At 44.6% G+C, this 23,323-nt stretch overlaps 5 protein-coding genes, 1 long non-coding RNA gene and 1 pseudogene across 11 annotated transcripts; 3 read left to right on the top strand and 4 right to left on the bottom strand.

Annotated features, from left to right (window-relative positions):
- Nucleotides 1–36: 36 nt before the first annotated feature.
- Nucleotides 37–3,897, top strand: LOC136187848 (uncharacterized). Its single transcript, XM_065975565.1, has 4 exons — nucleotides 37–2,960; nucleotides 3,018–3,173; nucleotides 3,223–3,297; nucleotides 3,366–3,897. The coding sequence occupies exons 1-4, from the start codon at nucleotides 49–51 to the stop codon at nucleotides 3,655–3,657; spliced, it is 3,435 nt and encodes a 1,144-aa protein (XP_065831637.1). The 5' UTR covers nucleotides 37–48; the 3' UTR covers nucleotides 3,658–3,897.
- A 206-nt stretch (nucleotides 3,898–4,103) lies between these two features.
- On the top strand, nucleotides 4,104–7,024 carry LOC136187385 (EF-hand calcium-binding domain-containing protein 5-like). Its single transcript, XM_065974964.1, is given in 13 exon segments — nucleotides 4,104–4,218; nucleotides 4,276–4,384; nucleotides 4,442–4,517; nucleotides 4,569–4,724; nucleotides 5,119–5,279; nucleotides 5,330–5,432; nucleotides 5,482–5,613; nucleotides 5,677–5,829; nucleotides 5,878–5,987; nucleotides 6,096–6,215; nucleotides 6,218–6,428; nucleotides 6,672–6,750; nucleotides 6,801–7,024. Coding segments are annotated over 12 exon segments (1,530 nt in total). The 5' UTR covers nucleotides 4,104–4,218; nucleotides 4,276–4,283; the 3' UTR covers nucleotides 6,929–7,024.
- Nucleotides 7,025–7,319: 295 nt separating this feature from the next.
- LOC136186940 (uncharacterized) lies at nucleotides 7,320–8,558 on the bottom strand. Its single transcript, XM_065974429.1, has 2 exons — nucleotides 8,333–8,558; nucleotides 7,320–8,282 (listed from the first exon to the last, which is right to left on the bottom strand). The coding sequence occupies exons 1-2, from the start codon at nucleotides 8,541–8,543 to the stop codon at nucleotides 7,423–7,425; spliced, it is 1,071 nt and encodes a 356-aa protein (XP_065830501.1). The 5' UTR covers nucleotides 8,544–8,558; the 3' UTR covers nucleotides 7,320–7,422.
- A 415-nt stretch (nucleotides 8,559–8,973) lies between these two features.
- LOC136186941 (uncharacterized) lies at nucleotides 8,974–9,774 on the bottom strand (annotated as a pseudogene).
- Nucleotides 9,775–10,396: 622 nt separating this feature from the next.
- On the bottom strand, nucleotides 10,397–15,905 carry LOC136186938 (uncharacterized). Of its 3 annotated transcripts, XM_065974427.1 has the most exons (21): nucleotides 15,888–15,905; nucleotides 15,383–15,723; nucleotides 15,237–15,314; nucleotides 15,136–15,189; nucleotides 14,994–15,074; nucleotides 14,832–14,939; nucleotides 14,485–14,781; nucleotides 14,312–14,433; nucleotides 14,118–14,258; nucleotides 12,805–14,059; nucleotides 12,627–12,761; nucleotides 12,451–12,570; nucleotides 12,278–12,391; nucleotides 12,106–12,228; nucleotides 11,933–12,055; nucleotides 11,753–11,875; nucleotides 11,570–11,698; nucleotides 11,401–11,520; nucleotides 11,217–11,342; nucleotides 11,078–11,161; nucleotides 10,397–10,796 (listed from the first exon to the last, which is right to left on the bottom strand). In XM_065974427.1, exons 2-21 carry the CDS (start codon nucleotides 15,720–15,722, stop codon nucleotides 10,708–10,710), a joined length of 3,762 nt encoding a protein of 1,253 aa, XP_065830499.1. In that variant the 5' UTR covers nucleotide 15,723; nucleotides 15,888–15,905; the 3' UTR covers nucleotides 10,397–10,707. The 3 variants fall into 3 exon arrangements, with proteins under 3 accessions (XP_065830499.1, XP_065830500.1, XP_065830498.1); XM_065974428.1 differs by lacking the exon at nucleotides 15,888–15,905 and having other exon boundaries at nucleotides 11,217–11,372; nucleotides 11,440–11,520; nucleotides 15,383–15,774; XM_065974426.1 differs by lacking the exon at nucleotides 15,888–15,905 and having other exon boundaries at nucleotides 15,383–15,774.
- A 487-nt stretch (nucleotides 15,906–16,392) lies between these two features.
- LOC136186906 (uncharacterized) lies at nucleotides 16,393–18,250 on the bottom strand. Of its 2 annotated transcripts, none has more exons than XR_010669781.1 (3): nucleotides 18,127–18,250; nucleotides 17,850–18,078; nucleotides 16,393–17,784 (listed from the first exon to the last, which is right to left on the bottom strand). It is a non-coding gene; the product is annotated as an uncharacterized lncRNA (long non-coding RNA). The 2 variants fall into 2 exon arrangements; XR_010669782.1 differs by having other exon boundaries at nucleotides 16,393–17,787.
- Nucleotides 18,251–18,720: 470 nt separating this feature from the next.
- LOC136187071 (ankyrin repeat domain-containing protein 29-like) lies at nucleotides 18,721–23,301 on the top strand. 3 transcript variants are annotated; one of them, XM_065974585.1, is made up of 13 exons: nucleotides 18,721–18,834; nucleotides 18,955–19,046; nucleotides 19,107–19,196; nucleotides 19,258–19,359; nucleotides 19,409–19,507; nucleotides 19,556–19,654; nucleotides 19,709–19,807; nucleotides 19,860–19,958; nucleotides 20,007–20,109; nucleotides 20,163–20,255; nucleotides 20,352–22,379; nucleotides 22,431–22,837; nucleotides 22,887–23,298. In XM_065974585.1, the coding sequence occupies exons 1-9, from the start codon at nucleotides 18,822–18,824 to the stop codon at nucleotides 20,094–20,096; spliced, it is 783 nt and encodes a 260-aa protein (XP_065830657.1). In that variant the 5' UTR covers nucleotides 18,721–18,821; the 3' UTR covers nucleotides 20,097–20,109; nucleotides 20,163–20,255; nucleotides 20,352–22,379; nucleotides 22,431–22,837; nucleotides 22,887–23,298. The 3 variants fall into 3 exon arrangements, with proteins under 3 accessions (XP_065830657.1, XP_065830655.1, XP_065830654.1); XM_065974583.1 differs by lacking the exons at nucleotides 18,721–18,834; nucleotides 18,955–19,046; nucleotides 19,107–19,196; ... (4 more) ...; nucleotides 19,860–19,958; nucleotides 20,007–20,109 and having other exon boundaries at nucleotides 20,120–20,255; nucleotides 22,887–23,301; XM_065974582.1 differs by lacking the exons at nucleotides 18,721–18,834; nucleotides 18,955–19,046; nucleotides 19,107–19,196; ... (4 more) ...; nucleotides 19,860–19,958; nucleotides 20,007–20,109 and having other exon boundaries at nucleotides 20,120–20,255.
- Nucleotides 23,302–23,323: the final 22 nt, after the last annotated feature.

The following is a 23,323-nucleotide window of genomic DNA, read 5'->3' on the forward strand; positions in this document are numbered from 1 at the left end:
GGCCCTAACGCGCGGTAGCGGTTTACCCCATGGTTTCGCACTTTCCGTATGGCATCCACCAGGACACGCGCTGTTGCTGCCCTCTTCATTGTTCTAGCCTTTACCACCCCAGCCATAGAATCAATTTCCGACTCGGACGACCAGGACTCTCAACGTGTCGCTGCAAGCCGACGCAAAGCGACACAGAAACGTGGATTTGGAACGTTCGCAGATGATGTCTACGACGAAATATTAGCACACCTCATACGAGGAACAGCTCCAGTGCTGTCGCGAGACAATCCCTCATTCGTTCGCGACAAAAAAGTATACAATCATCTTCGTAAAGCAAAAGGTAGCCTACGTGTGCAAAGAATATTTTCGCCTGTGGAGGAAAACGACGTGGAGACGTTGGTTATTACTGATTGCAACGGGAAACTTCTTATTGCTGTGAAGGAGTCGAGCATTGAACGTATCATAACGTGGTTTTACGACCGTAGTAAAGGAGAAGGAGCGTTGAAATTGTCTAAACGAATTGCCGAGCATTACGCAGGAATTTCATCAAAAAAAGTTCAAGAATGGTTGAACAATAACCCGGAGCATTTTCAACTTTCCGTAAAGTTCCGGAACAAGGCGGAACTAAAGTCGATTGACAGCGACACTGTACTGGGAAGGATTCAAATCGACCTCGTTGATTTCAGCAAAATGCAATCAGTGTTGGAGAGTGGGGAAACGTACAAATATGTCCTGTCCGTCCTTGACGTGTTCAGCCGCTTCTTGATTCTTCGACCCCTTGCAGCCAAAGAGTCGGTTCTTGTGGCGAAAGAACTCGCGAACATTTTCTCTGCAATTGGAAAGCCGTCCATCATCCAGTGCGATCGAGGGACTGAGTTCATGGGTGAAGTTACTCGGTACTGCGAACGCAAGAAAATACGTATGATTCGTTCGTCTCCATACTATCCCCAGAGTCAAGGGAAAATAGAGCGGTCACATGGAACATGGAAACGGAAACTTCTTAGCGATACGCTGAGAGCGGAAAGATGCGGAGAAGACCTCTGTTGGGCGGAAAATCTTGTAGTCTACCAAGATCTTTACAACAGTGCTCCACACAAGAGCCTCGGCAATGTCAGCCCACACGAAGTGTTTTTTGGACGCAAGATGACGATGTTCCGTAAACCCTCTGACGTTGGCAATGATCCAAGCAGCGACAGCGAAGACGGAAGCATGGACGACAACGACTATGATGGCGACGATTCCAACGTAGCAGCATCCGTCAGAAACAACAGCATGCTAGTCACCGACAACGGCGACGACATGGACGTCATCAACTGCACAAGGAACATGTCACGATACAGTCAGCACATATCTAGTGTGTCTGACATTCGAAAGAACGCTCACAAAGCTTCCCAACGAGCAGCATTGCGAATGAAATCTCTGCACAAAGCCGCCCATCCGCCAACCACGTATTTACCAGGAGATAAAGTTTTAGCAAGATTTCCTCGGAAGCCTTTCAGTCAAAGTCGAAAGAAATCATTGCAAAACGTGGACATGATTCGCGGTAAAATTTTGCGGGAAGACCGAAACAAACATCGCTATTTCATTGAGTACGAGGAAGCGGGCAACTTTCGCAGGAAATGGTTCGACGTCAAAGATATAACGTCAACGACGCTAGCACAAGAGAAGACAAGACATAATCGCCAACCGCTATTGTTGCCTACAGCGCCGCCTTCATCTTACTCTCGGCAATTTCTTACAAACCCGAGATCGACCGCGATTGACTGGAGGCCAATGACGTCAACACTTGCTACCCGACACTATCGTCCACTGAGCACCACCGTCACCCCTCATGCCAGACGGGTACAAAGACGGCAGACCAAAGGCAAAAAGTCCAAAGGCGAAGAAGAGAAACTTGCTGAGCGCCTGCGAGCGCTGGGCCTTCGGATTAGAGACGTTGGCGGCGAGGGAAATTGTCTTTTTCTCAGCATTTCCGATCAGTATTTTGGCTCGTCCGACAAGCATCAGTTAGTGCGCGAAATAATTGCGCAATACATTGCTTCGCACGCAGCTCATTATTCACAATTCATCGTAGGAATGTCTGTTGAAGAATATGTACGGCAGGTTTCAATGGACGGCGTTTGGGGAGACCATATCGATATCCATGCTTTCGCCAACGCGCTTAATGTTAAAGTAGTTGTCGTTGAATCTTCTGAACAGAACGAAGTAACAATCGTATCTCCAGATTGTCCAAATGAAGACACGGGCCTGATTGTTATTGGACATATTGGCCAATTTCACTTCGTTTCAGTGCGTCAAAAGGACAGTCCTCATCAACGCGAGGCAGTTTGTCGAACGGACGGCTTCCCGCAGAGCGCCGTAGGACGAAAGAACGTTACACCGGACATTGAGAATGTCGGTCGAAATAATGATACCCAGCTGAGTGACGATCTAAGTGGAAATCACGGTACTGAGCAGAGTGAGGTTATAAGCCTCAATAACTGTACCCAGAAGACTCTAGCATCACAAAGCGAGACGACGAACCTGTGTAACAACTGCACGATGTGGACAACAGCTCACTGGGGCGAATGTGCTTCAGATGGAAAGGCTGTCCGGAACTCCTGTCCCATTGACGGACCCATTACGTTTTTCTCGTTACTCTTCATTTCGCTTACGCAGGTCGCCGCTCTCTTTACTCAATTGGCACACTCTGACAAAATTCTGTCTTTATTAATTTGCGTTGCTTCTTTATGCCGCAGGAAACTTTGGGGTGACGCCAAAGTTCATTGGATGAAAGAAACGCAACAACTGACGAACGATTATGAGTCCGCCGGCAGCATCAATTGCTGGGGATCGGAAGGAGATCGCTTTTTCAATTTTCTTCTTACGTCCAAAATGACCGCATCGATTTGCGACTTCCTTTCGACGTGTAAAAACAGTAAATGTCCAAAGAGGAAAATAATTAGAAAAAGGACCAATGTTCATCTAAAGTAAGAAATGATTGTGCATAAACTGACATAACAGCATTGCATGGTATTATTGTACAGTGTACAGCTGCCGCCCACCGAAAAATCCGTCGAACGACGATTGCAAGAGTTTCTTCGTCCGTCCAAAGAAGACGAATGTTCATATTGTAACAAGAAGAGAAAAATTCATCGTGACGTCCACAAATGGCCACCTTGTCTTGTTTTCGATATATATGGGTACTTTCAGTATATTTCTATTTATTACATTAACACTTTTATGCTATAGATGCGGTATGAGAGTGAAGTTCTCAGAGATTGACAAGACATTTCGCGCACCTCCGGGCCACAGTAATGGCAAATGGTCAGTAATTGGCGAAAATCCGTTGCTATTATTTTGTTAATTTAATTATTTTTTTGCACACACTGCAGCTACGTTCTGATGCTGGCCACGTTGTCAGAAAAAGACGGAGGCCACTTTTTTGCAATGTTCCGAATGACTGAGAACGACTGGGTTGAATACGACGGCATGAGAGAGGGCGCAACTTGCATTCCATCTAAAGGGTTTGGGCAGCTGGCCTTTGTCGGATGGACAATTTATGTAGATCTTGAATACCTGGGAAAAAACATGAAAAAGTTGAAGAGGGAAATAGACCAGCTGGCTGACAAAATACCTGGAACGTATTGGAATGAAACTCCGAAAAGGTATCACAAGAGAACCTAACTCAATTTGCCTGTGTGTATGCATGAATATCTATTTTGTGTCGGTGCTGTGTTTTCTTGTTACAAAATCACTGTCTGTCTTTCTGTCTGTCTGTCTGTCTGTCTGTCTGTCTGTCTGTCTCTCTGTCTGTCTGTCTGTCTGTGGACTGGGTCATTGAGAGTTTTAGATGGGCAAAATAATAATGTGATGTTTCACTTACTTTATGACTTATTACGTAATTAATTACTCATTAGACAATTAGTAGACGTTGGTGCATTAGATTCGTCGTTGATCTATTTTGTCGTTGATCTATTTTGTCGGCTTGTACATGACTACAAAATAGATCAACGACAAAATAGATCTCCTTTGTCTCATGCGAATGTCGCACTTTGGTATAGGTGCGAAAGTGAGACATGGAACGTGACGTGACTACGCCTACATTCCTCTAATAGATATCAACTGATCTATTTTGTCGTCGATCTATTTTGTACGCCCCACACCGAGAGAGCGAATCGGAAGTTGTACGTCGAGACTCGATTTGAGTAGTAGGGGAAGACCGAGAACGAGATCAACTGTCACTGGGTAGGTATGGGATTCCAAAAGAGTTTTGAATTTTAGGTTGATAGTTTTTGTCTTTAGAGACCGCTATGGATTCGTCTCGTCCCGGTTCTCTGTTCGATCCACTGTCTGTGAATGAGTCGCAGTTTGTTCAATTAGTGGAAACGTTTCTCGGGGACGAACCGAATCTGTGAGTGAAGAGGGGGAGGGGACAAACTATCCATAGTACCTTCATATCCTTTCATAGTGACTTAGAACTGGGCCACTTTATCCAATCAGAGTACGAAGAAAGTGCGGAAGACAGAGAAGCGAAACGAAGAAAAGTAGACAACGAATAGCTCGCATTAATTAAATATTTTGATTTTTATCTAAAGAGTTTGCGGGCGGCTCGCTTGGCTCATCACCGTCGTCTCGTCGACATCCTATTCGACGCGTGGGATCGCAATCGGTCCGGTCTAATCGAACTAGACGAACTCAGAACATCGCTAAAAAATGGAAAGGCATTGAGGCAATGGCAGATAAGATTCAAGGTGGGGGGAAACTATTAGAAATCAAACCCGTCATTTGAACGAAAGAACTGCGCAGAACGCTTCTTGGTCGAAGCCTCGGAGCACAAGTTGAGTCGCAAAGAACTGCGCGCATACGTCGAGCTCCTAGCCCACGAGTACCCCGAGGCGGGAGACGCTTTCGACGATATCATGCAGTAACTATTGGCCGACGTGGAGCTGTCAATCGAAGAGCGCAATCGCGCCGAGAAGAGAGGCAAGTGGCTTGACACTTTACACTGGACGGGGAAGACAAGCGGAATCAATATGGACGCTCTCTATAAGGGAATATTCAATACAATACAGACAGTGAGAAGAAAACGTTTAAATTAAATTAAAATTATAAGATTATTTATTTATTTATTTATTAGGATGGTGATGTGCATGGGGATGGGAAGTTGTGAACGCTTCCATTGGAATTTTGGAAGCGTCCGATTCGTCGAAGAAAGGCGAGCACGTCATTCGTTTTATTGCGTCGACGCCCAACGACCGGGAAGTGATGGTGGGACGCAAAGTGACGCGAGAAATGAAAAACGTCAGGTAAGAAGGACATCGGAGCACGTGGCTATATCTTATGTATTTATTGACAGTTTCTCTGTCGTCGATTCCGGAAAACCGTTGTACGTTCGCCGAGTCGCCGCTCACGGCAGTGTTCACGTGTTCGGAAATTCGACGAAATTTTCCGTCAACGAGGTATCGGGTAACTCAATTTCAATTTCCTTCTCAAGACATTTTTGTAAAGGAAAGAGACGGCTCGCTCTTCGTTCTGCCTCTGAAAAACCGAAGTCGACGCGTCTTTGGCGTAATGAGTATTGACACGGTAAACGATCCGCCGGGAAAAACGTATCAGCAGCCCGAGATTAGTTTCTATCAGGTACACATAGCACATGACATCTAAAACACATACGTGTATGGTATATCTATATTGGTCTCTTAGGGAGTTGCTAAGGCGCTCAGTGCTGGTTACACGTACATCAATATTCGACTTAAAACGCTTCGTATCACCCAATCGGCCGTCGCTTGGATACACAGGCGATGTGTGTGCGTGAAGCAAATCATCGCCTATCTCGTCGAACCATCAAAGGAGAAGGTGAAGCAAAAAAACGTTTTGATTTTATTATTATTATTGTGATTGCAGTCGTCCGAGAGTTCGTTCAGCCTTCGAAAGATGCTGAGCACGGAAGAACGCGGAGAGTCGGAACTACTCTTGAAACCGCCACTTCTAAGTCGCAAGGACAATCTATTGAGGTACACACAATCAATAAATATTGTAGTTATTGATTTCCTTATGTTCAGTCTCTGAACACACAATCAATAAATATTGTAGTTATTGATTTCCTTATGTTTTTCTCTCAGAGACTATCTCTTCAAGTGCGTCAATCATTCAGAGACGGTGACGTCATTAGTGTACGGTGAACACCGCGTCGCCTATCCCTTCGCGACAACAGCGGCTACGCAATCGTTATTCTGGACATAAGTCTCGGGGCGACGAAGGCTCTTCCTCCCCAGCAGAATTTCGAAATGAGTCGTATGCTGAATTTATTGTCACTTGCCGAAGTGTCGCAGGAAGTCGAAGAGAACGAGGATCTGGAGTTCGTTTTGGAGACGGAGTCCGTTAGCGAGGAGTCGCGAATTGCCGTCATGTTTGATCGGATGATGCTCGTGGAGCTGAGAGAAGCTGGGACCAGGGTAAGGATGCAGGGGGTATCGTTGGGGGAAAAAATTATTTTTGTTGCAGAGTGTTTGCTGAAATGAAAAGCTATGTTGATCCGCCAAACGTCGTTCACACGATTTGGCAGACGCTTTTGACATTTTTCTGCTCGCTGTCCGAAGATAAGCTTGGGGATTGGAACGAATGCAAGCAGGTATCGTTTTTTTTTCTTGAGGAATTTATTATGTGTGAGTTTTTCTTCAGTTGGTTACTCCTGATCTTTTGAAAACGGTCACGACGTTCGACCCACTTCCCAAGGCCAAGAGATCGATCATAAAAGAGTTGCTGAGCTGTTGCAAGGTGCCACTTGATCTACGACTGATTTCATGTTTTCTTTATACTGCTATTAGATGTTCCTCACGGCGAGGTGGCGAAATATGGGTCTCTTCCCGCTGAGTATCTCTACAACTGGCTCTATGTATGCCTGTCACTTGTAGGGCATGCCACGCGAATGGGCGGATATGCTCGTTCTACATAATCAGTATCAATAATAGAATATGTATGAGATATGGTAGTGCAAACACAGCTCGCAATTTAGCAAAATCATACCCGTGTTGCAAGATTAAATATATTTCTTTAGGTTAACGGTCACGTGCGGCGCGGATAGTGTCTACGTTTTTGCATCGTTTCTTGTTGGCACGCCGATGAATGTGGGCGCAGGGACGTGCCGTTGTCGCACGCGTTCTCAAGCAAGAGCGCCATGGAAGCAAAACAGCGTGATCTGGGCCCTGTCGCCGTGCGAGACTCGAAGACGTCTCAGAACCGAAGTCCAACGCGTACGTTTCCGATCGCGTTCTCCTCCTTGGGCAAAATCTACGGCTACGAACCTACAGCGTTTTTCTCTGACTCCGTCTAGGGGCCCCATCAACGTTTACACTGACGATTTCACTTTTTCTTAGACTGTATTTACGTAAAAACGGCGTCAGCAAAGAGACGAACAAAGCAAGCAAAACGGAGAATGACGTCGGTCAATCAAGCTTGAGGACAAGACTTACCAGGAACGCCTCTCTTGCAGGAACACACAAAGTACACGTCTCGACGCTCATCGCCATCCCATCCACTCCCCTCGAAAGCGAAGCCAACGTCACCGCATCCCTCTTTCCTATAAACAAAGTCCACCTTCTGAGGCTCGGTGTAGTTCTCCTGTGTAAAGACGAGAACAGAGGGAACGACATCGAAACAGTCCGTGCAATTGTACTGGTCAAGTTTCCCGCGAAAAAGTCTCATAGTCACACTACCCCACGCAGACGGATCAACCAAATTGAACGCAATGCTATCATTTCCGTCAGGCGTCACATAGTAAAAGCTTCGATCCGGATTATAATCCCATGATTTATCCAAATTCTTGCACCTGCGCATCCAGTCGTGCGGCACAAGCAAATCGAAGTCAATAGAAGGATTACCAACAATGACGTCATAAATGTCCGTAGTTATATACTCGGGCGGATCGAACGTGCCCGACCTTCCGGGATGATAGCGTTCGCCGTGAATAGGAATCCCCGTCGACGCGTCGGAGAACACGGTCAAATTGTCTGGGCCATATGGCTGGGAGTTCCCTATCACGCGATTCCATACGTTCACTTTCGTTGTGTTCTGCATCGTCGTTCGAATGTAGGTCATGTTTGAGCATATTTGCATTCCAATGCACGTGTCGTCGAAATCGTATTTTCCTAGGAAGGAGGCGAGTCCGATGGGCAGGTCGTCGAGTCGGTCGACGATGCCGGAATATTGACAGTCATTTCCTAATTGGATATGAACGAGTCGGTTTCGAGCGGGCAAACTGCCTGGAAGAACGCCTGGAGGATTCGTCATAATCAAGTAGGTATGATTGCCTTAGGGGGAAGGAATATGTTAACGTAGACTAAATATTTGTAGAGGATACCTATCAAAGATTCGGTTTCGTTTAAGAAGATACTGAATGACTCTTTTCCTGTGTCGTCTTTCCACCGTGAGACGTAGATGCGCGAGGTCTTTGGTGCCCCGTAGATGTTCGTTTCTAGGGATAGGGTGAAGTTTTGTGGAAACTCGGGGTAGACGTGCGTTTCTGCCAAGCATTCGGCTAAGACGAGAAGGAGAACCGTCCGGAAACGCATCGCGACTGGCACTGTGAAAGAGTGACAACGTTTGCTTGTCACAAGACAATCAAAACCGATTCCAGCGCGTGACGGATAGAGCGCGTGACGGAGAATGCTTGTGACGGAGATTCGTGTGACCAAGCCGTCACGTGAGAAGGTAGCGGAAGCTAGCGGCGTGATGCTGCCTCCTCGCTAACTTGAACTTGCTGTAGCTGCCATTAGGCTGAGCGCAAGACCGCAATCCAAGTCATAAGGGGAATCCTAACACAACAACTACACCGTTACGATGAGGAAGGTACTGATCTATCTGATAGCGATGGCAATCCAAGCCATTGTCCCACCGCTCATAGGATGGGCGGATGACGTCATTACATGTTATGACGTGAAATTTCGTTATCTTTAATCTTGCCCCACCGTACACACTTACGGTTTTAGAAATGAACGCGTTAACGGTGTTAGGGACCGAGCGATTGGCTAGCCCAGCTGATGGCTTCGTCGTCGTCTGGCCATGCAAACGGCGGCAGTCGTCCCCGGATCGTTTTCCGGCGATTGCGCTTGCCATTTTTTCAAAGGCATTCGGTTACATTCCCGTGTGGCGTATAGCTATTGTCGTGAAAAATCGGTCTACCTCCCCGGTTCCTCGCACATCCCACGACTTTCGCCATATTCCCCATCCTCTAACAGAATCACAGAATTATTATAAAAATAATCTTCGTGCCCCTTTCGCTGTAGACAGATATCGAAACCGCGATGCAAATAGGCATCGATATTATGATGATGGCGATTATCGTGGCCACCGAAATCACTTTTCAAACCCGATCCTATACGATAGGAAATAAAATAGTGATGGGTTTCGAAGTAAGCGCTTCCATCGTCATTATCAATTCCAAAGAGACTATGATAGTTGGAGATGATGAAATTGTTATATATTTAATGGTATTGTTTTGCCGGCGACGGCCTTTTGCCGTCGGCTACTTTGGTGACGTAGACCTGACGATCCCAACTGTTGAACGGGCCGTGATCGAACGTTTCGCGCACCGCGTTGAATAGGAGATTTTCCGTCTCGTTCGAACCTCCGCCGAAACCGTCGTTAAAATTAATTCCCGCTCGCGGTCCGTTGAAAAATATGTTTAAAAACTTTCCTTTAATCTCTCTTTCGAAACAAGGAGAAATTCGTAGCATTGCTTCTTTGAGGGGCTCCTTCGTTGCCGTGGCTGTGGACAATAGCGTTATTGTCGTCGATACAAGAGACGCGTACGAAGCGAATTTTGCATTCGACTTTGCATTCTCCCTTTACTGTTATAACGACGTTCTCTCCAAAGGCTCGTGCTTCACCGTCACCAAGTGAGAATAGCACCCAGCTGACAACCCAAACAGGCGTCTCCCCTTCGTCGTCTAATACGATATCGTTGCCTGCTGTGAATATCAGCCATACATCTCAGCCATCCTTATCCGTCAGGCCAACAGCGAAGAAGCCGTCTTTTCACAGTAAAACGATTGGTGTTGCCGTCACTTGTCCTTTGGAGCTTTCTACTGATAAAAGCAAGCTGGAATTCGCAGAGGTACATTTGGTCTTGTCTGATTAATTAATTAATTAATTAAGATGATTGACAATTGGTTTTATGAGGCTATCCTAAGGATGGCTATATCAGCGACACTTCTGACAGAGACGTACAGTTAGCGTTGAATCATCTGAAGAAGAAGTGTCTTTGTATCACGAAAGTGATAATAGTTTTCAAGAAATTTATGACGAGGCTCTGAAACGCGGCTCTGTGACTGTCAATCGTTCTCGCTTAATTGTTGTCGGTCAAGACAGAGCTGGAAAGTCGTGTCTTGTCGATTCTCTCTTGAATAGACCATTTGAAATCAATAAATAAAGAATTAATAAATAAAATTTATTGACATCTTTATACATACCGTACTTTCTTTGAAAAAGTTGCATCCACATGTCACTCCGTCAGCTCCTTCGACGCACAAGGACCAAGGAAGGGAATCCTATCAACGATATGCAGCGAAGGAATTCTAGGAAAGTTCATAGGTACAGTCTTCGCCGTAGAAAACTCCTAGATCGCAAAATGTTGTGACTTGGCGCCGTCTTCTAAATGCCGCACGCTGTGCTGGGGTTCGAGGCTTCGAGCAGTGGCGATTACTTTCACGATTTTGTAACTGTACAGCCTTTTTTTTAAGGCTTCCTTGCATTTTCGCCATATACAAGAGCCGCTTCTTTGTCTCCACGAACATGCAACGTTTCCGAAAAAGAGAACCTGACAACTAAACTTGCGATTACAAGCAGTAGAAATTACGCTTTTTCGCGCAATTCCATATAAAACGATTTTTATAGGCTACAGGTATGTACAGTACCCTACTGTACTTTGTGCCGATTTAATTAATGATATAATTAGGTGCACTTCCTTGTTATTCCAGCTTTGGTATTGGCTACAATCTGCTACAAATGCTATTAGACTAAAACGCTCCACAGATAGCAGAAATATGTACATGCACACTCTAGAACACTATATGGACGTGAACGTACGCGCACTACACATCCTTACTTCTTAACTTTTGAAGCACTGGCAGCAATGCACGCGAGTCAAATGTCGTTCGTTGCCATTTACAGGCAACGGAAATGCTTTGAACTGCAAGAAAGAAGATCAGGATATAGCAACCAACGCGTCGTAGTGCACTGCATACGGATTTCTAACAATCCGCCATCTGAAAACAGCCTCGGTTCGTACTCGTCAAGTGCTTTGCTCGACACTTTGTATGCCTCCTTGAGCAATCCTTTCTGGAACAGACTTTGCGCAAGATATACAGTTGCTATACATAAAAATAAACTTGCCTCATAATCTAACGAAAATTAAGAGGTGACGGTCACCTGAAACACTGCTTTTGCTCAAGGGCAATCTGTGCTTACTATGATAAGCCAAAAAGACGTCTTTCAAAATGAATATCACAAAATCCCATTCCTTCGCCTCGACTTCTATGTCCACCAAATCTGCAAAGGTGGGATTAAAACCAATTGCAAACAAGGGGTATTACTGCACCATTCAAAACTTCCCAAGCGCTATCATTGGCAATAAGATGGCGAAACGGATAATCAAACTCATTTAACGTTTGAAAAATTTCATCTGATCGGTCCAATTTCGATAGTACCAGACAGAAGTACACAGCGACTTAGAAACGCATTAGCTAAACGTACTAGCTGCTTTAATTTTCCCAAATCTTACTATTCGCGAGGTGTGTTTCAAATTCGCTTAGCCGAGGACATACAGAGAGGCAATAATGCAGACAACTGTGAGCCTCGGAAAACTTTCGTAATAAATACAGACTACAACAGAATTTCTCTCTATCTATGAAAAACAAAACTGATTAAACATGTAGAAAGATTGAAATTAAATGGGTTGTACATTTAAGTGACCAGAGATTCGCTAGAGGTAAACCTGCTAGAGTAGGTAATCCTTCCTTTAAAATTTTGTGCCCAAGCTCGAATTGCTTTGACATTTTGCAGCAGTCAAAAACGAGCCAGCGCACTGTACCCCAAGACTGTAAGAACAGTTATTATATTCGAAGTCCAGCCTACCACTTATTTTTTCCTCAATTTTCAAAGAAGCATTGCCGGAGGTCTCAAGTGCCTCTCTGAAGTGCTTAAAGGCTTCTGTATAGTTGTCCTTTCGCCACCTGCAGTAACCCAAGCAATACAAGCCTATAGAAGGTAAATGAAGATTTTCCGATAACTAAAACTGTCTGCGTACCGGTAACTCTGTCGGGATCATTACCGCGCAAAAGCAATAAAAAAAGTTTCTGAAGACTGCCATACTTATCCCACTGAGAACTACGAAACAAAGAATCCGCCAGACGTGTCCATACTACAAAATAGGCAGACATCTATGAATTTTCACACGCAAAGATAGCCAAAAATACTTACAGTATCTTAGATCAGCCTGATCAGCCTGATCTCCCTTGCTCCTCTGATGTCGAATTAATCGTTTCAACACCGCTACGCTGCATTGAGGCGTTTTGGAAAGCAATGCAATAAAAGAAAAATCTACGACAAATAACCGACATGAAAAAAATTAGGAAAACGCATTATTACCGACTCACCAGTGTAAGATTCAGCCACTTCGGCGAAAGAAAGATCGTGAATTTCTCTGCCACCAAATGCCTGCTTGATATGCTCTTCCCATCCTAAGGACCCGCTTTCCTGACTGGCAGAAATAGCAGCCAACCTCAAATAAACTACACAAAATTAGAAAAAAATTAGGTGAGCATCCCAACATACGCGGACGGAGAAAGGCTTTTTTGATCGTTCCTGATACATCTCGCGTCTTCGTTACTTCGACAATAACAGTTTGTGCAATTTCTTTTGCAACGCCATCTTTGCCTGAAATTAGGCAATAAGTCACAGCATTAATAGCTTGACGGGCTCCTGCACAAATCATTCCTAGTGCAATCATGCTCATTGTCAAGGAACAAAAGTGGGGAGCAACGCTAGAGATGACACCGATTTCGTTGGATCTGCGATTTACATAAAATTCAATGGAGTGCGCTGCGACAATCAGCACATACTCCAACAATTCCCGGCATCTCCTCAAACGTTCAAAAACACTCCGATGGATAAGATGGTGCAAGCTGTAACACAAGTTACCTTCGTGGAAGTCTCTGCTTAAGAGTGAGTATTTCATCAACGCTTCTAAACCTTCAACCAGTCGATCAGGATTGTAAGTGCAATGAACGCTCAAAATAAAATATCCAATGACTTCCTGCGGAATCAATCTCGATGCCATAACACAACAGCATGAAAGAATTGAAAAAGCCACAGGTGAATTCTTCTCAATATCAGAAATATCCATTTCCCAGGTTAAAAATGAGTAACGTGTGGTCTTAAGTTTCTCCACAGCAAAGTTCATCGATTGCCGGTCAAATGGTTGAAGCATAATATCATCGCTTTTCAAGAGTAGATCAGATGGAGTGTTAATGCCAACGCGGGGCAAAACCTCTTCAAGATGTGACAGTCGAAAATAGCGAAGAAAGTCATCCAAATTCAAAGCCGCTGCAACAAGCTGCCGTTGCCCTTCGGCTAGTGTCTCCCAGTAGTCTTCGAAGGTGACGTCACAATGACGTAAAAGATAGGAACCAGCATGACGCAGAGCAATGGGAAGTCCTTCAACCGGAGCTTCGACCGCGATTTTTCGTGCCGCTTCAAGTTCTCTACGTGGCAAAGACTCTTTCACTCTACCAGTAAAGTAGATCAATGATGAGGTAGCGATTGATTCTTCTAGCGTCTCAAGAACTAAAACATTGGAATTTTCACCATTGAAAAGTATATTAGGGTGTGACGTCCGAGTTGTTATCAATACATGGCAAGACACAGAAGAAGGAGGAAGGTATTTCGCCATCGTTTCGAGCTGGTCAGCATTGTCAAAAACGATAAGCATCCTGTTGTTGCGCTTGACGCTGTCATAGAAAAGAGAAAACAACTGTTTAACACTTAACCGTGCAGCTGATTTATCATTCCTTGCATTTTCCAAGAGAAACTGTGACGAAAACACAACACCATTAGAGCTCGCAACGCAGCTAAATTGGGTTCCCCACATATTCGTGCAACGAAGCTTCTGCAGTCATGAGAGACTGAGCATGAATGAAAACCATGCTTCGCTGGTAAGCCCGTTCCAGGCGGGTAGCATATTGAAGAGCAAGGCTTGTCTTGCCCACACCTCCGACTCCGCAGATGTACTGTTAATATCAAGCTAATCAAACTCTATTCAGTACTGATATAACAAAGCTACCTGCAACTTATGAGAGATAGGCAACAAGTGCGCCTCATTCGATTCTTCGCCCCAGAAAAAGCTCTCTACCTGCTTTAGTTCTTCAAGACGACCAAAAAAAGGAACGTCTCTCTTTGGTAAATCTAAAAGGAGAGAGGATGAATTATGTCCAAGAAATCGGACAATATTCGTACTTTGAATCTTCTGCTCGATATTCTTTTGCGAAAAGAAGCTCCGCTTTATTTCTTGAAGAATATCGCGAACATTGCACAAGGCGGCCTCGTCTCTAATTGAGCAATTTCGCAAGACAGCCAACGCTCTGTACTCGTCACCGTAGCCATCAAACTCGTCTCCAATGTCCTTCAGCTCACTCGAAGACAGACCGAGGCGTAGGCCAAGTGGTCGCCAAAACTGACGCAACTCTTCAGAGCAAAATTTATAGATGCGTTGTTCAAATGCCGATCGATCTAGCTTTTCATTCGGCGTGACACCTAGAAAAGAATTTCCGTAGAACGACTTCTTGATAATAGGAGTTGCTGACGTGAGTGAATGGAGAACTCAGCCTGTCTTCGCGTAGCATGAGCAAGACTTCTCAGTTGCATAACATCTCTCTGATTTTTCAGTATGCTCCAAAGAAGTTTTCTTGCATCTGGTTTTGCAACAAAGTTAAAAATACGACCAATATGTATTGCATCTCCTTTGCCTGATTTAGAGTTAAACAGGAGCGAAATAGCAGATTTTTTTCTTTGGCCTCCGTTGGTGTTATTCTCCGTTAATCGCTTCCCTGAAGTACAATGAACCAAAATCCTATTGACTTCTTCTATGTATTAATTAATCACAATTACCTGGACGATAAGGAGAATTAAAATCAACTGTTCTGTCTCCACTGGCCAAGACAACTAAACAATATAACATGAGCAAAAAAGGAAGATTGAAAATAACTTACCACAGTCTTCGAGAAAAGAAAAAGGACTGAAAAAATTTGCTTCGCCTACGGACTCCTCTAATTTTTTGTCACTCAGCTCTTCTCACAAGAAAAGACATACATGTAGTCACTTAAATTAATATATTTTGAAGACCACGCCCACTCACCTGTGTAAGAAAGAAGACATTCTCGCCAAACAAAAGGGTCATGCTCTTGAAGTATCGACGAAAAAGCGGAAAAAGCGAGTCTTCGTTGATCGGTCTCCGTCGAAAGAAGTTCGGAATCGTAAAGTTCCTTTAGCATCCATATCGTCTTGCAAATTCTCGCCTTCAAATCGCCGTCTTCGCCTTCTGAATCCCATTCATCTTCTAACTCCAACGCCACGCCGCATTGCACGAGCTTTGCAACATTTACAATGGCAGCTGTTTCAAGAGGTCGACGCCTTGCTACAATGTTTGCCGCCAAAACAAAAAGAAGTTTCTGCTCTCTCGTACGAGCGTCGACCATTCTGCAGCGAGAAAAGGGAAGAATACTCGTAGTAACGTTAACGCCCTCTCGCGCAACCCGCAGACGCGACCCGTTGTCACGTGATGCTTTTCTGGTTGTAAGTTTTGCCACTAGGTTCGTTCATAGATATGCCTTATCAATTTTCGTCTATTTCCAAATGCCTACCGTTATTATATAGTGTTTCTGCATCATAATCTGGCAGTCTTTCTGTCGTTGTTCTCTCTGCTCTCCACGAAGCTAAGTGGACGGGACCAACTGGACGTCATAGTCACCAACCCGGATGATGTCAAGTCAACTCCCCGTATTAACAGTTTTAGCGAAGGCAGAATAGCGTCAAAAAACGTTGGTCGATCATCCGCTGCGTGGCAAGACATAGAAAAGAAAGTGAAAAAGCCGACCAGTGGTGGTCTCTGTCTCACAGCCGGCTGGATCGACGGGATCGGCCAGCGGATCCTCTTCTCTTCGAAGAGCGTGTCGTGTAAGCTCGAAGTAGGGCCGCAGGGAACGAAAAAATACATCCGTGTTAGGTGCCAACAGAGATATAATTACGAGAAGGGCTCTCTGATGCAACCATGCAACGAATCAACAAACCTAAGACGACTTCCGGCTTCTATAAGACGGACAAGTAGCCAACTAAAACCAGACCCTGCGAAAAATAAATAAAGTGCTTGAAGTCATTCCAGTGTGAGTGCATTGCTTGCGTTATCAGCGGTCCGAAGAGACCAGCAAGTGAATAGGCCACAGTGAGCTGAAGTGCTACTTTCGATGCCACTTCCACTCCGTAGATCTCTGCAGCAATTGCTCCACCCATGGGCTTCTGAAAGCCAAACGAGAACGAGAAAAGTGAGTAGACAGCAACGCCAATGTACTGGCTTCCTAGCAACAATGGCATGAAGGCTAGGCATAGTCCTTGCAAGGCAGAGAAACAAATCAATAGGGTAGAAGGTGCGAACTTGTCGACAAGGAGCACATCGACGATTTGACTTGCTAAGTAGGATATTTGAGAAATAGCCGCTAGAGTGGCAAGTGGGGTTTCTTCCGGCCATAGATCCGTTAGAAAGGCATCTTGCCGACTCAGTAATCCAAATCCGGGCAGCATGAAAGACGTACGTATAAACACAAGCAGATAATACGTTTTGTTGAAGAATAGGGTTACTGGTTTAGTTTCGCTGTTTCGTGCTCTCTTCGATGCTCGTCTAGGTAAATTGAGATCATTATTCCGAGAGCGTACGCGGTGAAAAAAATCGTCGACGTGCTGATGACGTCACTGTCGGCCAACTTCTTCATTGCCAAAAAGAATTGGTCGAATAATATTATACCAATCGACATTCCGGTACAGACGAAACCGATTCCACCTTTTGGGCGACGAGGAAAATAGAACAGTAACAAGTCTAGAGAATAATTTCTCGCACGTTGCTACGGCAATGCCGCCCATACCGAATCCCATACTAGCGTAAAGGAGCATTCTCGTGAAGAAGAACGTTCTTGAAGACCAGTAGTGAACAACTTCGCCTTGGGGTATTGCCGCTAAACCTATGACGGACATCATGACTGCTTCGCCGATCACTGTCGTCGATTCTTTCCATTCGGGGCAGGCACGTTGGACGGGTTTTACGAGATAGCTTCCAGCGAGGACTACTCCAGCTGAACAGGATATGAGAAAACATACCAGAGCCTCGAGTTCGCGTAGACACTTGGGCGATTCGGTTGACTTGCTTGCGTTCGCGTTTTCCGATTCGTCTTGGGCTAACGCTACGAGTGGATACTTTTCGCACCTTCTTCCATTTATTTGCGATGGACGAGTGACAGACACTGACGATGTCCCGGAATGATCACTAGATCTCTATCCGAGCTCTTTCTCCTGTGGACTGAGGATACTGAACGTACCTTATACCAAAGCCTTTAGTCGAAATAATTTTCAGGTTGAATGCATTGAACGTCTTCAAATCTCTTCCACTCAACATTAGCCAGACAATCCTACTAGCTGTCTATAACTTCTAGAGAGTTTCTCAGACGGTTGAAAACGAATCAACAGCGCGGTGCATCGTTGATCCAGCGAGATCTACTAGGAGACAGACAAAATAATAGGCTAATCATTTATTTTAATTAAAAAAATCATTGACTTGCTTTTTTGTTACCAACTGCACTGCATGCCTCATCTATGGTGGTCACAGCTTCGATGCAGTGACGGAGACTTATCTCCATACTTTCTCTGTAGAAGGCAGCTCTCTCGACGTACAATAATCGAATCTTATCGACGATATGCAACTTTGCGCCCCCATGCAAGACCCCCATTCGACGCATATTTGTTGGACAGCTTGTTACTGCGCTAACGGAGGCGATCAGAGGGTCGTAACTGAAGTGTGTAAATAAAACGTTTTTACCGAGGGTATCACGGGCTAACCCTTGGTTGCAGTAGTGTTTGGGGGTTGGAGCTGTCGGGTGCTGTCTCTCATTGGCTGGCAGACCAACGTTTTCGTAGTGCGAGACGACACAGAGCAAGCAAAAAAGGAAAACGAAGATAGGGGTTGGTACAGTATCCCGGATTAAAGAAATCATAGCTAACCTCCTAAAAATAGTGTACATGCAAAATATTAAATTTTACAAAATAATGTATAAATAAATAAATGAATACGTTGTTTCCAAGTCTGTAAATGTTCTAAAAGAAATACTTAGGTAACATCTTGCTCATTTTATCGACAAGAACTGGCTGTGAGACCGCGGTTCTCACACAGAGTCTTTCTTGAGACGTTTTAGAGATTGTGTTCAAACAGTGTTTGAATCTGAACTTTTGCTCCCGTCGTGTTTAGTAATTAGTGCACTCCTGTTTAGTATGCACTGCATGTTGCGAGCGAAACATTTCCCACGAAAAATACAGTTTCACGTCGTTTGACGATTTTATGATTTCTTTGCCCGCCCGGTTCGAGAGTTTGCACTACTGTACACCGGATCTCACCATCACGTGACCTGACACGCTGAAAAGAAAGCCCAAACGGCCCATCATAAGAGGCTTTTGAGAGAGCTATCTATCACAGCGTGGAACAACGGTCGTAGAAAGCGTTCGAAATCGGGTATAGGACTGCGTCTCTCGCCAGAGACATGGAAGAAGACGGTTTGTGTTCTTTCCCGATTGCTTTAGTCTCGCGAGCAGTTCCTCAGAGCTGATTTAGCTTGATAATTAAAACACCACTCGCTCTGCTTGCCTGAAGGATGTGCTTTTTTTGTTTCTTAGAGTTCTTCTCTGCTATTGGGAAAGGAGACAGGGAAGTCATATCTCACTTTATCCAAAGCTATCCAGAAAGGTGGAAAGAAGCTGCGAATGAAGTAAAGCTTTAGTGTTTCTGCATTCAACCGATCTCATTTTTTTCCTTTCCGTGTATATAGCTGGGAGAGACTTCCCTTCATTTTGCTTTGGATGCTGAAACTGCCGAGTTTTTGATATCAGCTGGAGCTAGTTTGGAGGCTGTGGATAATGTAAAGAGGAACGAGCAATTGGGTAATATTAATTAATTAAATAATTCTCGCTGTTTCACAGCAGTGCGGACTTACGCCTTTTCTTCGCGCTGTTCGAAGTAGAAATTTAGAAGTCATGGCTGTTCTCATCGGGACTGGCTGCAATATTTTTGCCAAGAGCTATGTATGTCATAACCTTATTTGTTTGCTCTTAGTGAATTAACAAACTCTAGGTTGATAATGGAGCCTTGGCGATTGCAAGTGGGATAGGTCATTTAGAGAGTGCAAAACGACTTGTTGCTTTTGGATTGAGTGTCAATGAGCATCATGAGGTATGGGAATATGACAGATTTAGTACCGTGTTGTCTATAAATTTTTAGGCTCGCTATACTTCTCTACATTTGGCGTGTCACAAAGGACACGTTGAAACCGCAGAGTTTTTGATTTCATCTGGAGCTAGATTGGAGGCTTTGGACGTGGTAAAGATTAAATAGTGAGATACTTGGTATTGTTTCTCACTGCTTTTACATCAGTGGGGATATACACCTTTTCTTCGGGCCGTTATAAAAGGAGAATCAGAAGTCATGGCTGTTCTTATTAAGCGTGGCTGCAACGTTTTTGTAAAAAACTTTGTATGTCATAAAACGTGGTAGTAAGATTCCTAAATTTTATAACGCAAGGTAGAACGGTAATGGGGCTCTGGCACTGGCGAGTCAGGAAGGCTATCTGCATATTGCCAAACAACTTGTTGAAATAGGACTGAGAGTCAATGAACGTCACCAGGCAAAGCAACATGTGGGATTTGAAATCTCGTTGTTTATAAATGTTTAGGATGGCTTCACTTCCCTTCACTGGGCGTGTCGGGATGGACGTGCTGAAACCGCCAAGTATCTCATTTCTGCTGGTGCATCTAGATATTGATGCAACGAATAAAGTGCGTTTTCAAATATTTCTTTGATTAATTTTTTGTTTGTAATTTTGGAGTAGTTTGATGAAACGCCTCTTCTTGAAGCTGAAGCGAACAATCACTATTTCCTTGTTGGTTATTTACTGAATTTCGTTAGTCAAACTCCAATGGAGGTTTGTCTCCCAAGTATACGTAAAAGATATTGTCTTTGCTAGCAAGAAACGCGTTCGCTTTAGTCTTTTGTTAATTTTTCACTTTTTCTTCCTAAGGATGGCTATATCAGCGACACTTCTGACAAAGACGTACAGCGCAGTCTGATTAGCGTTGAATCGTCTGACGAAGAAGTGTCTTTGCATCACGAAAGTGAAAATCGTTTTCAAGAAATTTATGACGAGGCTCTGAAACGCGGCTCTGTGACTGTCAATCGTTCTCGCTTAATTGTTGTCGGTCAGGACAGAGCTGGAAAGTCGTGTCTTGTCGATTCTCTCTTGAATAGACCATTTGAAAGCGAGAAAGCGAGCACGGAAGGAGCAGCCGTCGCAATGACGCACACAGCCGCCAGTGTCTGGGTAGCAACAGACAGCAAGGACCACTTGGATCCTCTCATTGCACAAGGCGTTTATCGCATGAATCAGCAGCAGTCGGCGTCCAAGAGCTCGCACGATAATTCGCCGGAATTTTCTCATGTCGACAAATCCTCTGAAGACTTTGACTCTAAGATAGCAGAATCAGAAGTTCACGCTTCTGAGGCAGAAGTTGATTCAGCATCTTCACTGGAGGCATTAGGGAATGATTTGAAAGCGATGGGCATTGAGGCAAAAATGCTTACGCCTAATCAGCAAGAGTTGGTGAGCACTTTTCTCGAGAATAAACCGAGTGAAGAAGATCTCAACAGACAAAGCCTGGGCGTTCGCGATATATGGGATTTGGGTGGACAAGAAGTTTATCTCGCCACTCATTCGGCTCTCATGCCAGACAATAAAACGTTTTGCTTGACAATGTACATGATTGTGATGGACATCTCTAAATCGCTGTCCGACAAAGCAGAATCGATTCATCAATCATCAGATGGCGATGTAGTGGACCAGACAAACGAACTGGGCTGGATCCGCACAAACGGAGACTTTCCCTTCTACTGGTTCGGCTCAATCACAGCGGCCCACGAAGAGACAAAGAGAGGCGATCATTGGCTGGGCGAGGACGAAGAGGTCGTTCTCCTCCTGTCTTCGCTATAGGTACTCACCGTGACGTATTGGACAGCGACGAGGAACGTTTTCCTGATTCAGCCGCTGTTAATAAGTGGCTTTTGAATCAAGGAGAACTCATTGGGCAGCTCCTTAAAGGAAGCGAGTTTGTTAAACATATTGTTCTACCAAAGAAACACGGTGACTGGACCGATGACGAGAACTTTCGGGAGATGATTCACTTCGTAAAGAGAATCTTCCTAATTAATAATTCGGTATCCGGTTCGGCTTCTCCATGCAAAACCGTTGATGAAATTCGACAACGAGTAGACCGCATGACGTCGACTTACTGGAGACGACAGCAGGAACAGCCGTTGTTTTGGGTCTACCTCGAAATTCTGCTTTTCAGGTGGAAGGAAGCCATGAAAGCGGTCGTGGCTAAAGTTGACGACGTAGTTAAACTCGCTCAGCATCGAAGTATCTGCAATATTAGCAGTCGCGATGAAGTCCTAGTGGCGCTGAAATATCTCGCCAATGTTGGAGCAATTCTCTATTACCCGGAAGTGGACGATTTGAGCGATGTCGTTTTCACTAGTCCGACGTGGGTGGTCAAAGCGCTTTCAGCGTTTGTAACAGCGGCTAAACCGGGTCCGATTATGGAGCCAAAGTGGGACATACTGAAAGAGAAAGGTGTAATGTCTAAGGACTTGATGGACTATCGTCTAAAGCAAATGCGGGAAGCTAGCGATTTTGGTACTGCGACTAAAGGTACCGATTGGGATCTTAAAGAGGAGAATAGACTAATTGTCTGCCTTCTGCAACTTCTTGACGTTATCACGCCGGTGGTTGCAGCCGGATCAACCAGAATCGAATTTTATGTTCCGTCGATGCTGAGACCCCTTTTTCTTTATCCTCTCACTTACTGGGAGGATCACAGTCGCTTCCCTCCATTCCCAGCTTCACTCATCGTCATTCCAATGAAACTGAAGTTTCTTCCGGAATGCCTCTACTTTCGTCTCGTAACTCGGTTTCTAAAGTTATATCCCAAAAACCCGGAACTCTCCCGTCACCAGTGCGTCTTTTTAGTAGAAGATAAAGATTCTACGGCAGAAGGTATGCAGTATCTTGTTGGTAGTATAAAGCGAAATAATATTGTGTTGACAGTTGAAGTTGAATTGCTGTACCACAGTCGAGGCAATTGGGTTGCTCTAACAGTTCATTACGTCAATAAAGACGATTTCGCCCAAGCAGGCGCTTCTTTCTTACACTCGATCAGAGAGGAGCTGTGCAGACAGATGAAAAAATATGTTACCAGGGCCTGGGAGGCTTTGATTATAGCGTATGTTGTCAATTGGAAGAAGCCGTGCGCAGAGGCAAACACTTGGATATCGATCTCAAGAATCTTCCTGTACTTAGTACAAGGAAGAAGTTCGAGTACTACTCCCCAAGAAATGCCAAGCTATATAACAAATTTGGGAAGCGACTTCCAGTCGATCCGGCAGACTTTCTAAGAATTCACTGCTGGTTTAACCTTCATCATCCTACGGATGCTAAACTGGGATCATCTTTAGGTAAAACGCGTTTAGTTTTTGCTCTGTCGTATTTAATTCCTGTTTGCAGGTACTCTTCCTGATGCGATCGACGGATCTCTTATTTGCGTTGTCGCAACCCTAGCAGAGGCAAAATGGCAAAGGTTAGCTTTTTGTTTAGGGCGGAAAGGTCACGCCATACCGCAGTACAAGGAAAAGTCTAGCGAAGATTTCATTCGGGCCTCGATGGTCATAGAGATTGGTGTGCAGAACGCGGTCCCACAGCTCCTACGGTAAATAATCTTATTTGAGCATGCGAAAAGTGCGGAATTCACAGAGATCGAATTGCAAGCGCGTACAAGGAAGAACTGTGATCGTCTGCAGTACCTGCACATTTTACAGAACTTAGATCGGTTTGTGTTTTAGAGCAAATCATTTTGAGGTGATTTTTACTGTTGACTTTGACTGGAGAAAGTGATACTCTCTAGCTGCATTTTTGTCACCCTATACGGGAGTTGTGTTGGCATA

Source organism: Oscarella lobularis, chromosome 5 (genome assembly GCF_947507565.1).
Source record: "Oscarella lobularis chromosome 5, ooOscLobu1.1, whole genome shotgun sequence".
Classification (NCBI taxonomy): domain Eukaryota; kingdom Metazoa; phylum Porifera; class Homoscleromorpha; order Homosclerophorida; family Oscarellidae; genus Oscarella; species Oscarella lobularis.

Bases quoted from the DNA above. Each gene is read 5' to 3' on its own strand.
- LOC136187848 (XM_065975565.1), top strand. From the start codon at position 49: ATGGCATCCACCAGGACACGCGCTGTTGCTGCCCTCTTCATTGTTCTA. The intron at 3,174-3,222 runs GTACTTTCAGTA...TTTATGCTATAG, and splicing joins CTTGTTTTCGATATATATGG to ATGCGGTATGAGAGTGAAGT. The intron at 3,298-3,365 runs GTCAGTAATTGG...CACACACTGCAG, and splicing joins GGCCACAGTAATGGCAAATG to CTACGTTCTGATGCTGGCCA.
- LOC136186940 (XM_065974429.1), bottom strand. From the start codon at position 8,543: ATGCGTTTCCGGACGGTTCTCCTTCTCGTCTTAGCCGAATGCTTGGCA. The intron at 8,283-8,332 runs GTATCCTCTACA...CTTCCCCCTAAG, and splicing joins CGAAACCGAATCTTTGATAG to GCAATCATACCTACTTGATT.
- LOC136186938 (XM_065974427.1), bottom strand. From the start codon at position 15,722: ATGGTCGACGCTCGTACGAGAGAGCAGAAACTTCTTTTTGTTTTGGCG. The intron at 15,190-15,236 runs GTAAGTTATTTT...TATATTGTTTAG, and splicing joins TTCTTTTCTCGAAGACTGTG to TTGTCTTGGCCAGTGGAGAC. The intron at 14,259-14,311 runs GTAGCTTTGTTA...TGATATTAACAG, and splicing joins CTATCTCTCATAAGTTGCAG to TACATCTGCGGAGTCGGAGG.
- LOC136187071 (XM_065974582.1), top strand. From the start codon at position 21,500: ATGATTCACTTCGTAAAGAGAATCTTCCTAATTAATAATTCGGTATCC. The intron at 22,380-22,430 runs GTATGCAGTATC...TTGTGTTGACAG, and splicing joins TAAAGATTCTACGGCAGAAG to TTGAAGTTGAATTGCTGTAC.